Genomic DNA, 12,904 nt, shown 5'->3' with positions numbered 1-12,904 from the left:
GCGAGGATTGAGAACATAGTTTCTTCTCCTGTTACAAAAGACCGAGAAACGGACTAGCTGAACATAGCGGACAATGAGGAATACTGAGAACTCAAGAACAATGGCAGTGGGTTTTTGATCCTACTGCATGTACTGGCTTTGGGGGAGCCTAGGCAGTTTGGATGCTCACCTTAGGAGACCTGGATAGAGGTGGGCGGTCCTTGGGCTTCCCACAGGTCAGGAAACCCTGATTGCTCTTCGAGCAGATGAGGGAGGGGGACTTGATCGGGGGAGGGGGAGGGAAATGGGAAGCGGTTGCGGGGAGGAGGCAGAAATCCTTAATAAATAAATAAATTAAAAAAAATCAAAAAATAAATAAAAATACAAATACAAAAAAAAAAAAAGACCGAGAAACGCAGCTTTAGGGAGAAACCGTTCGTTTGGTTCACGATTCCAGGTTCCATTCCACTATGGTGGGGAAGTCACGGCGGCTGGAGCTTGCGAGAACTGGCCACGTTCTGTCATCAGTCAAGAGCAGAGGACCCCGAGTGAATGCATGCCTGTGCTCAGCTTGCTCTCCCCGCTCTGAAACAGTCCAGGATCTGCAGCCCAGGGAATGGTGCTTCCTGCAGTGAGGGTCTCCCCACCCTAATAAAAATGATCCCCCACTGGAGTACCCTCAGCCCAACCTAATCTCCAATGCCTTGATTCTGGATTGTGTGAAGTTGACAGTTTGGAACTCTCAGCGAGACTATGTTTCATTCTATAGAAACGAGCGAGGGGAACTGTGAAGTATTCGTAGATTATTACGTTGTTCATTCATTCGCCTAATACCGCCGATGTACCTTTTAGGCTGTAGCCTCTCTGCTAAGTGCAGGTTTACACTCTCCGCCAGTTGTGGTTTAAACTAAGTAGAAGTCCATGTTGGGATGAATGACCGCGTTGATGAGGTTTACTCATCTTCAGATGAACATGTGGAAGGACCTTGAGAAGAGGTTTAGACAGGAACGCTCCTCGGGGGAGTAAGCGGAGAAAGGCGGAGGAGAAGCCGCATAAACCCCAAACCCCAAAGGGCAGAGATTTGTGCAGTGCCAGCAGGGTCCCTTTCCTGTGACCATCTTTCCTGAGTAATACTTACCAAATGATGGTGTTCTCTCAATAACTCTGCCCAGAGGAGCCAGAAGCCATTTGGTTTTGTTTCCAGAAGCATCCGTGTGACGGCAGAGTGATGGCTAAGCTCCCATGAATTCTGTGCCGTCATTCCTCCTGCCCAAGTATGTATACAAATTATCCTGCCAGTGGGTTTTCCACATATTTTTGAATCCTCAGCAAAACATATGGGCTTGGAGAAATCTCAGCATGTGGCTCTCTGCCTTCAGTGCTAGCGGCTTAACCTTCTCTGTCCCCCACAAGGGTAATTCTCAGTGCTTTCCCCAATGTTCCCACCCAAGCTGACAAGCCGGGGCTTCTGTAAAGTATCCCGGCTCCTGCAGCTGGTTTTTAAGCTCCGTCTTGACTTAGATCTGATCGCATCCAGCCGGTGTGGTGGCGTGTGACTCGGCGGTGAGTCACAGTGACGGCTTCCACTCTGAGACGCGTGATGCTGGGCGTGCCCTTTCTGCACGCCCCTGCTGTGTGCGACAGGCCGCAGGTCCCGTGTGTCCTGAGAGGCCTCAGTGAAATTGCCCAGGGGAACGCTGACAGAGGTTCAGAAGGCCTTTCTTTGTACAGAAGGGTTTTGTTTTATATTCTGAGGCAGAAGGGGAGAATAATAAGCAAACATTTTATAGTAAAGTCATGTAAGTTTTTTACACTAAGATCTTGGGAAATATTAAATTGAGGGAATATTCATTCTTATTTATTATAGTGGTTCCTGTTTCTTTAGGTATTGCTGAGTATGGACCAAAGGACCCTAACTCAACCTTGGGTCTGAGGATTAAATTGTTTGATAATACGGAAGGAAGGCGGGTTGTGGAGGGTGTGGGCAGCTGAATGGGACATGTGGTATGCTGTCTGCTCTCAGCTTGTTGCGGGGCTCTCAAAGCCAACCCTGGGGGTATTGTGAGACCTTGCGTCGAGGGGCAAAACTGTCAAAAATGAAGAAATTGAAAAATTGTAATCCGGTTTTGTGTTTGTGTGTGGACAGTGTTGTGTGAGTGTATAGAGATGAGAAGTCTAGGTTGGGGCGTCTTCCTGTCGCTTTCTGCCTTATTTTTTGAGACGGGCTTCAGTTCTTCTGACTGAACCTAGAGTTCCTTTAATTTGGTTGGACTGTCCAGAAAGCTGGCGGGATCCTCCAGCTCCCCCCACCCCCACCCCACACACCAGCATTGAATTGCGGGTGTGTGCCTCCACAGCCAGATTTTACGTTGGTGCCGGGGGCCCAAACCCAGGCTCCTGTGCTTGTTCAGCAAGCGCTGAATCCACTGAGCCATCGCTCTCAGAATCTAAATCTACCGAGCCATCGCTCTCAGAATCTGGCACCGTAGGACCGGTTTCCTCTCAGTGAGTCAATGTGGAGTTCCTACCCTGTGAAGAACTGCACATTTGTGGGTTGACTTAACAGAGAGGTAAGGTGTGATTTCCAGTTGAAACACATTGACTACGAGTCTAGAAATTGACGCTCGTACTAACTAGTATTGCTGTTGCCATGTTTATGTGCACAACAGTGTTCTTGGCAGTTACAGTAATCACACTGATGGAGTGCTGTGTGTCTGTCATGCTGGATGCCTCCTAGGTACGCTTTCATTACAAGTACTGGGGACAGCTGGTGCTGTTTCCATTTATGAGGTGAGGGAAACTGAGGCATTGGGTAATTGAGTGTCCAAGCTGCTAGAAAGTTCAAGATAAACTGTCAGGGTCTAGATTTCATCACTGGATTAACCAAAGAAAGGCTGTGTGTACTGGACTAGTTTGGACGTTGAGAGCTAAATGCATCTTTTAGGGCCTTGGCGATCTTCGATGGCTTCGAGCGTTGCTGCTTTGGGAGCGGAGCTATCCTTATGAGAGCCTGACGCTGGCTTTCCACGGCGCTTGTTTAAAAGCCTCCATAGCTGGGTCTAAGTCTGAGTGGCCGCTACACGTTGCATTGTTTGTTTCTTCTTCAGATGTCTCTTACCATGAGCTAGTGCTCACTGTGTTTTCCTCTGCACGGTGTGACTCATGGTGAGGAATTTTTAGGCTGTAAATACCCAGGCTTACTTACCTCCCAACTGGAAAGCCCTGAGACAAAGCTGTTCAGGTTGGAATGTTGCTGTGGGCAACAACATAGGCGTACGAAGTATGCAACACCGAGGAGAGAGGGTTTTCACCTAAAATGAGTCTTGTTCTACAATCTTGACCGCGGTTTGTAACTTAGAAGGAGGAAGACATGCCAGTCGGCGAAAGAGTCAGATGTTGCCGGAAAATGCCATTAGCAAAAGCATGTTCAAATGTAATTGCATAGTTAATACCTTGCCTGTCGGGGCTTGCTGCCGAGTAACCTGTCTGAGCAGTGGAAAGATAGGCAGTGACCTTCCTCCACATTCATTCCTAAAACAAGGCAGTCTGGCCTGATGGTGCACGTCTGAGATACCAGCACTAGGGAGGCTGAAGCAGGAGGCTTGCAAAAACTCAAGGCTAGCCAGAGCTAGCAAGGCCCTAAGGATTAAATAAATAAATAAATGGGCGAGTAAATAAGCAAGCTTGCTGAAAATATGAATCTGAATCACTTTCCAAGGAGATTAGCACTAATGTAATTACAGTTAGTACCAGCTAATTAGAAACACTAAAGATTAGTGCCCTTGAAGTCTTAGGGTCACCTTCCTGGCCCAGGCCTTCGGGACTTGTTTGGAAATTCCTCCGTGTTTTCATTTAGTTTTTTTTTTTCATGTTTCTTCTAGGATTTATCCTAAGCTTCCTGTGTATGTTTGTTCTCCTTATTCTTTTTTCTGCACGTCACAGAAGGGTGTGGTCATTGCAAACAGTGGAGACTACAGCCAGGGCTGTATTGTCCGGGTCAATCTGGATTCTTCTTGAGAGCTTTCGTCCAAGGCATTTCATCTGCCCTATGTCCTTCGGGTCTCTGCTTACTTACCTTGTGTTCCACCAGTATTGCAAGTTCTCAACCATGGTCCTCGTTCCCCTGTTGTTGAACTTTTAACATTAGTGAGAGTAGGCGTTGTCTCTCTCGTTACTGTGTTTCTCCATGTTTCTCTCCTCTGTCCAGTGAGCATCTGTGTTTGCTCTCAGTCTACCCAGGACCCATGTGATCTTTGATCTTCTTACTTTCAATTCACCGCTAACCCGTATAACCACAACCCCCTTTTGTAGCTGCTGACGGTCCCCATTTTACAAGGTTACACCCTAAGGAGGATTGCCCCAGATTTTCTCTGAGTAATTGATTCGTTAACTGAAAGATACCAAGGAACTCAGATGGGAAAAAGAAGTTGGCTAGCGACGAGGAAGATTTAGCGGTGAGGCATAAAGAGTGGAACTGGCAGGTGCTCGTAGATGTTGTTAACCCACAATGGTGAAAGCAGTGTCCCCTGTACATGACTGTAGAGAGACCAGTGAGACTGAATAGAAAGGGAAAAATATACTCGTGTAAAAATACGTGATAAAGATGGATATTTTTTTTGCCTTCGAGACAGGGTCTCACTATGTAGCTCTGACTGTCCTAGAACTCCCTGTGTAGACCAGGAGGGCCTTGCACTTACAGAGACCCACCTGCCTCTGGCTCCCAGGTGCTGGGATTAAAGGTGTGTGTCACTGCACCCCACTTGGCGGTACCATTTTGAGTTGAGGGTAAAGAGATGAACGGAGATCCTTTGGGTGAACTTGAGGCATGCTGGGCTTTTGTGGGCACCATTGCTCCCACAACCTCCCACCAGTACCACAGCTTTGGATTGTTCATGACAGAACAGTTATTATTGGGGGGGAAACCAATATATTCCAAGATCGTTATATAATAAATTTAATTTCATTAATGTGGTAGCAGAAATTAGGAAACGCGTGGCTGATTGGATCTTTAAGTTGGAAACTGTGGCATAAAAACCATAGGAGAAAATGACAAGTTAACAACGCAATGGTATCTTCACATCATACAGGGAGCCTCTTAGATGCCAGAATATGAGTAATAGTCGAGAGGATATTGGCTAAGAAAATCAAGATATATAAAGAGATTTCCTAAAGCAAATAAAATTGTGATAAAACTTTACCCTGCTAAGTGAGGTTCATTGAGACCATTATTTCCCTAAAGTGTTTAGAGAAGGTAAAATAGTAGCTGTGGTCAACGTCATGGTCATCATCATCTCCCTGTCAGGTAACCTTCTGTAAGATTTCTTGGGATGGAAATTGGTGCCATATTTAAAGAGCTATGGAACTTGCAGATACATCCAAATATTGAGAGGAGGGGCTATTTAGCTACACAGACAGACAGGAGTGGACAAATTGTCTGGAGTCACAGTCTGTGCAGTGCACTGGTTAGGCTCTGTGCTGCACATGATGAGACCATGTTAGCACATTGCCAAGCGGGGCTCCCCTCGCCTGCCTCGAGAGGACTCTGTGGGAAGACTTGCACCACGTGAACCGCAGTGGAAGCGCAGGAAGTTTTTATTTTCTTTCTCATCTCTGGTGTTCAAGGGTTTTTATAGTGTGGGCTGATTGACTAAGTTATTAGGGGAGGTGTCACCTTGTTGTTTAAAAGCTACCCAACTCAAGGTTATTATTTTTGTTCAAACGCGCGATAGAGCGTTCTTATGATTGGATATTGCTGTTTGGGTGGCTTTCAGGACTTTAGCCCTGAGATCTGGTAACAGGACAGTGAACGGGGCTGAAGTATTTATTTGGCATGGAATGGTGAGATGTCGGTGGTCGAGAAGGTTGGTTTAAAACTGGAAAAGAGTGAAGTTTTGTTTATATTCATGTACACGGCGGTGTGTGGGTGTGCACAGTGGCCCAGAAGAGGACCTCACATGGGTCACCTCTGCCCTTCTCCACTGTATTCCCTTGAGACAATGTTCCTCGCTGACCCCAAAGCTAGGCTGGCAGCCAGCGAGCCCCAGCACCCCTCATGTCTCCGACCCCTCACAATGCTGGGGCTACCGGTGCTCATATGACTATAGCTGACTTTGTAGATGGGTGCTGGAGACTTGAACTCAAGCCCCCACCACTTAAATAGCGTGCACTCTTGCCCACCGAACATCCTCCCAGGCCCAATTAAGATTTCCGTTTTTCAGATCTTTGTCTCAAGTAAATAGAACAGCTTAAAGATTTTTAGAATATCTGTAGACAACAGATCTGGACTGGTTGCCAACCGGTTCTAAAGAGTTTGTAAAGAATCACATAATCAATCCCTTTTGAAAGCTGCCTGCAAGGTGGGGGTGCAGTCTCCTACGGAGATGCCAAGTGTGGAGGACTAGGTGCCCGGCAGCAGGGAAAAGGATGCTCTGTGGAAAGATGTGCAGAGGTCTGATGGGGTAGCTTTGGCTTCGCGGTGTGACTCGCCCTGGTGATTCATTATTAAGCACGTACTGGATGCTTCACTCTAGATTATAATTTGATAGCGGTGGGGCGGTCTGCAGTTATTAAGGGGGCAGCAGAGGAAGGGGGAAGGCGCCGAGTCTCAGAAAATAAGCATGAACAAATGAACACCCAGTGTTCAGAGAGGCCATGGCCACCTGCCTCAACTTTGGCTTTTTACCTGTACACACCTGTGATTTAGAATTCTGACTTTGAGCTCCCAATAATAAGCTTGGGAGCTTTTGCTGTCATTGCTAACAGAGCGGAAGACCACAGATGGGATTACTTATTCCTGGAACTCGCTCTGCAGACCGGGCTGGTTTCAAACTCACAGAGATCCACCTGCCTCTGCCTCCCGAATGTGGGTCCTGAGTGCATGCCCCACCATGCCTGGCCTTCTCCCTGAATCTTTTACTGTTTCTTTTAAATACTTTATTTATTCTTATTTTATGTGCATTGGTGTTTTGCCTACATACATGTCTGTGTGAGGATGCCAGGTCCCCTGGAACTGCACCTACAGACAGTTGTGAGCTGCCATGTGGGGGCTGGGAATCGAACCTGGGTCCTCTGAAAGAATAGCTGAGCTATGTCACCAGCCTGAATCTTTTACTCTTGCTTGTTAGCTTCCTCCATGCACTGAAGTGTTGGTATTGTTTCAGTGTGTATTGGTGTTGTGTTGGGCAGGTATTATTCCTCATGTTTATCAAAAAGAAGTCTTTGGGAACTTTAATAATACATAAATAAATCATATAAAATGGTGATAGTTGCTTCCTTCCCGACCCTCGAGTGAATCCTATAGTCATCTGAGCTGTTTTGTTACCCAGTGCTCTTCCAGAACATGGTAGATGACATCACTCTCTGATTTTACTCTTGAATGTTGTTGGTATTTTGTCATTAGCTCTGATAGTCTCTGTTGGTTTAAGAAAGTCTTTACACACACACACACACACACACACACACACACACCCCACGCCTGTTTGGCCATGTATTGATGTTCCAAGTCCTATAACAGCTTTCTGAACTTCTCAGATTATTTATTGTGTTTCTTGGAGATGAGAAGAATACGCCTTTCCAGTTCTTGCCTCAAGAGCTTGCACGCTAACCTGTGGGTTCTAGCAGAGTCTAGCAGACTCCTGGCTTGGAGTCAAGAGGCAGACTAACAGCAGTAAGAGTAGCACAGAATCGTACTTTTCCTTATCCCCAGTCCACTTGGTCTTTGAATTGCCCTTGACAAGCTAGCAGCTCCTTCCTCTTCACCACGTTCTCTCGCCCCGGCCCCTAGTCGCTTTTCTTCGTTAGCACAGTGGCCTGTTCTGATCCTGCAGGTAGATCCTGGTGTCTCCTGCCTTCCTGGGTTTTGGTCAGTGTCCTAATGCCTTTATGGGCAATGCCTATAGACATAATTTTTTGGATCTCAGAGAGAAGCTACGTGGGTTAGCGTTTGGGTTCGATGTGTGCCCTGAGCAGCTCATAGCCAATGCTGTAATAGCATAATGGGTAGGGATTTGTCTCAGGTTGGTTTCCTGGTGGCAGGTTTGGAGAGAGATAATCGCTGCTGTTGACTCAGCTCTTAGTAACCCTCTAGTCAGCCTCTTCAGTGCGCTGCTCTCATCCTCTGAATTCCCCTTTGTCCAGATGTGTACTTCCAAATTACACTACCCTTGAAATTGCTAGTTGTTCCAGAGCCTTGGCTCCCACATGAAAATACTCTTTCTTTATGTCCCTATAGGCAGTGTGAAGGTAGAAAATGACCTTATCGCTAATACACACACACACACATGCACGCACGCACGCACGCCTTCCTTACTGAACTATAAATTCCATGCTTATAGTGTTACCCTCTGCTGAGTGTCATGTTGAATGAATGGTAGAGAATGGACGAGCCATCTCTTTGAGAAACTTGTCACTGGTATTTAGAGCTTTATGTTGCCATGGGTGAGACTATAAATACGTTGGAATTTAGGAGACAATTTAATTTATAGGAATTGCTAAAAAGAAATCTCTTTCGTATGAACGTAATTTGTGACTACATACAGATTTCCTTTTGTTTTGCTTGCTTGTTTGGTTTTTGTTTTTCAAGACAGGATTTCTCTGTGTAGTCCTGGCTGTTCTGGAACTCACTCTGGAGACCAGGCTGGCCTCAAACTCAGAATCTGCCTGCCTCTGCCTCTGAGTGCTAGGACTAAAGGCCTGCACCATCACCATTCAGCTTCATACACATATGTATTTTTTTTAATGCTAGTCATTGTGCTTTTAAATACTGGAAGGCATTCTGCTACTTACATGGGCCATGAAATTGAGACTGTTCTTTCTCTCAGTGCTTAGATGAGTACGAAGACGACGAAGCCGGCCAGAAAGAGCGGAAACGAGAAGACGCCATCACACAGCAGAACACCATTCAGAACGAAGCTGCGAGCCTCTTAGATCCAGGCACTTCCTACCTGTCCCAGGTGAGCATTTAAAATGACCAGGAAGCTGCTGTTTATTTGAACAACCATATTTAAACTACTCTTAATAATTTTTCCAGTCCCATTTTGGTAGCATCAGTCTGACTACAGCATTTCCTGTGGGTTTAACCACCGATCTCTCTTCTGTCCAGACTTACTGACTTGATCGTTGTTTGGCGCTAGGCTGACTTTTGGATCCTACTGCATTGAAGAAAAAATGTGACCTGGCTTCCCCAGTCAACTGTGTAGACATGATGCAGTGTTATGCAGAAGGCAGTACTGTGTGGATAGTGTCATGTTAAGAGTTCCCAGAAACACTTGCATTTCTGTACAGTTTAAAATACATTAGGTAAAAAAACCTATTTCAGTTTCTCTTTAGTTGTTTACTCTGACGATGAAACAAATCACCCTGTAAAATAGTTTTTGGGTGCGTCTCGGGACCCAGAATCCACTGCCCTGTTGTGTCTGTCTCTCATCTCTAGAATCAGTTATGTCAAGTGTGTTTTGAAATGTTATTGGTGTAATTCATCCTGGTTTTGTTCATTTATGTGACGTTTTAAGTCTGCCTGCCTACCCTTCCACTCCCTCTCTTTCCCCACCTTTTCCTCCTCCTCCTCCCTCTCTTTGCGTGCGCTCTCTCTCTCTCTCTCTCTCTCTCTCTCTCTCTCTCTCTCCTCCTATTTCTCTCTCCATATCTGTGTATACATGCACAGGGCAGAAGTATAACTCACCCCAGATGTCATTCTCCAGATACTCTCTGCTTCTTTTTGAGACAGGGACTTTCAGTGTCCTGGTACTTGCCACGTAGACGAGACTGGCTAGTGAGTCACCCTTAAAGATCCGCCTGTCTCTGCCTCCCTACACCTGGGATTATAAACATGAGCCACACACCCCAGCTTTTCTTTCTTTAAAAAAAAGAAGATGACCTAGTCTGGTCTTGAACTTGCTGTGTATTCCCAGTGATCCTCCTGTCTCTGCCTTCCCAGGGCTGCTGTCAAGCAGTTTGCATCCCAAGGACATTACGTGTTTTCAGAGTTCCAGTCTGCTCTTCCCTCCCCTCCTCTCCTCTTTTGTCCCCTCCCCTTCCTTTCCCTTCTCCCTCTTCTCTCTGGAAACTTCAATATCTTGAGGCTGCTAATCGCAACCTTAATTGCAAGGATGACCTTGAACCTCGGTCTCCCTTCTCTGACCTCAGATTTCAGGTGTGGTCTATGAACCCTTTATGCTTGGTAGGCAAAGTCATCTTCCAAGTCAGCTACATCTCCAGCCCCTAGTCTTCATTTTCTAAATTTATTTTATTAACATACGACTTTAAAAGGCATTTTGTAGGACCGCACGCCTTTCTGGGCTTAAGTGATGGAAAGATTAGAGACATACCTGTTTGCTATTTTTCATTGTTATGAAGACATTTGACAGAGCGGGATGACTATTTAGAAATGGTTGGGAACTACAGGTACAAGCTTCTCTTTCTTCCCTAAGGCTAAAGTTACTGACACAGAGACTCATAGAGTGACGGGGGTTCCTCTTTGCCCCTCATCCCCCCCCCCAAGTTGCTGCCACTTTCTGTAATAATCATCGTGGCTCTATGGAAATCAGTGCCCTTTCTTAAAGCGAAACACACTACTTCTCTCAATTGGGCATAATCTAAGATACTTTTGGACTTTGTTTAGCAAAACTGAAATTCAACCTGGTCCTATTTTGGTGATGACCTCCACATGATGAAGGGTTAACTTACTGTGGTGGAGAAAATACACCGTTGTCATTGAAAGTCTAGACCTGGGTTCAGTTCTTGCCCATCTCCTTACTCTGGACACTTGAAGAGCAAAGGCATGCTAACATAATATCAGGCAGTGTCTGCAGACATGGGGCTGATTTCTTTCAATAGAAAAAGGCTCTGTCGGCTGCAGGCTGGTTATTTCCAGGGTGTGCATACATGCTAGCATGGACTTCCAGCTCAGCCGAGCTGGCCCTCAAGAGTTTGCTGCCCTTATGCATCTGTCTTTCTTTAACTCTGAGCTCTTCCCAGGCCTGCTCTTCATTTTTCAATCTCTGTCTGTTTGTTTGTTTTATTAGTAACCAATGACCTTCCTCCATCAAGAGTGAAGCTAAGGCTTCTCCGTGGGCCTCCCTAATTGCCTCATCAGAAATGGCAGCGGGAATGGGAAATGCCCCGTCTACATCATTGACGTCTCATTGAGTATCAGTCTGCATTTGCAGGTCCCTGTTGCTCCTAAAGGATTAGCATTTACAACACCAACATCTAGAGGGTTGGTGTGGGGAGGAAGGAGGGAGATGAGAACAGTCTTGGCATCGTTGTTTGTTTTATTTTAATAGGACAGAGAGAAAGGCTACATCTTGGCATTGTCTACAGCTCTGAGCCACTCAAGGAGATAGGTCTTATTTATTTATTTATTTATTTATTTATTTATTTATTTATTTATTATGTATACAATACTCTGTCTGTGTGTATGCCTTCAGGCCAGAAGAGGGCACCAGACTCCATTACAGATGGTTGTGAGCCACCATGTGGTTGCTGGGAATTGAACTCAGGACCTTTGGAAGAGCAGGCAATGCTCTTAACCTCTGAGCCATCTCTCCAGGCCCTTGGAGATAGGTCTTTAGAAATGAAGACAACAAATGCCAATAGGAGTTTGGCTTGATATTGTAGGAAGGCTGCTTATTGGTTTACTAATTAAATCACGGCTTGGCCAATTACTTAAAGCGTATTGCTAGCTAGCTCTTACATCTAGAATTAACCCGTTTCCATTATTTTATATTTTAGTTTGAGGCTCGTGGCCTACCAGCAAGGTTTCAACATATCTGTCTCTGGCGGTGGATCCATGGCTTCTTCCAGACTCTGCCTTGTTCTCCCAGCATTCAGTTTAGTTTTCCCCTTCTACCCTATCAGGCCAAGTCAGTTTTTTTATTAACCAATGGTATTCACAGCATACAGAGGGGAATTCCATAGCAGCTTGACAGCATGCTTTGTGAGTGGTTAGGATAGTTTATTTCTGGTTTAAATTTCTAATGTAATACCGACAATGGTAATAGAATGTGAAGAATCAAACACTTTCTTATTTTTAGCTATGGCTTCCTACAGCTTTTAAACGTGGTCAAGCCGGCTTTTTAAATGCTCTCTGAGTAAGTTAAATTTAGAAAATAATAAAACATAGAAAGAAATGGTGCATGGTGTGGTTAAGTTCCTTTATGTTTGCTATTTTCTATGAGTTACTGAATCTTACTCTTAATTTTTTGAAGGAGTATTATCATGTGACACAAAATTCAAAAGGTATAACTGTGTGATTAGAAGCTGTCAACTACCTGGCTGCCTTCCTGGTAGCTACTAGTATTTCTTTTCTACATATAACTTCAGAACTATCCTACAAAGGAAGCTACCTCTGTCTGTCCATCCATCTGTCCATCATCCATCCATCCATCCATCCATCTCTTTTTGGATGCAAAGTGTTCTTCAAAAAAAGGGCATGTATGCTAAAGATTTTGTCCCATAAGCAGTGTTCAGTTATGACTTTGACTTCATCAAAGGATCAATCTATTGGTGATACATAATCGGATGGCGTTATGCAATATGGTTCCTAGTCCAAAAGGGGGGGGGCGTGTCCTCTCTTCAACCTTTATGAAGTAGATGGTGGTAGCACATGCCTTTAATCCCAGCACTCGGGAGGCAGAGGCCGGCTTATCTCTGTGAGTCCAAGGCCAGCCAGGTCCTACAAAGAGCTAGTTCCAGGACAACTGGGGCTGTTAGACAGAAAAACCCTGTCTCAAAAGAGAGAGAGACAGAGAGAGACAGAGAGAGAGAGAGAGAAAGAGAGAGAGAGAGAGAGAGAGAGAGAGAGAGAAAGAGAGAGAAAGAGAGAGATATTTGCCTGTTTGTCCTCAGTGGTGTTTCCCTGAGTAGGCATTAGTAATTCTTACTCCAGAACAGTCTCAGCTTGCTTGCTGCAAAATCACAAGGTCAT

At 45.3% G+C, this 12,904-nt stretch overlaps 1 protein-coding gene across 1 annotated transcript in view; it reads left to right on the top strand.

The window, feature by feature from the left end:
- Positions 1-12,904, top strand: part of Pawr (pro-apoptotic WT1 regulator) — an 80,680-nt gene that overhangs the window by 45,077 nt on the left and 22,699 nt on the right. The window contains exon 3 of the mRNA XM_041663157.1: positions 8,799-8,930. Coding sequence (XP_041519091.1) covers positions 8,799-8,930 — 132 coding nt within the window. The remainder of the gene's footprint in view (positions 1-8,798; positions 8,931-12,904) is intronic.

Source organism: Microtus oregoni, unplaced genomic scaffold (genome assembly GCF_018167655.1).
Source record: "Microtus oregoni isolate MIOR12 unplaced genomic scaffold, Mior012 000001F_ref0000356, whole genome shotgun sequence".
NCBI classification, from domain to species: domain Eukaryota; kingdom Metazoa; phylum Chordata; class Mammalia; order Rodentia; family Cricetidae; genus Microtus; species Microtus oregoni.
Note: the sequence above shows the minus strand (reverse complement) of the source record. Positions and strands in the feature narration are given on the sequence as shown.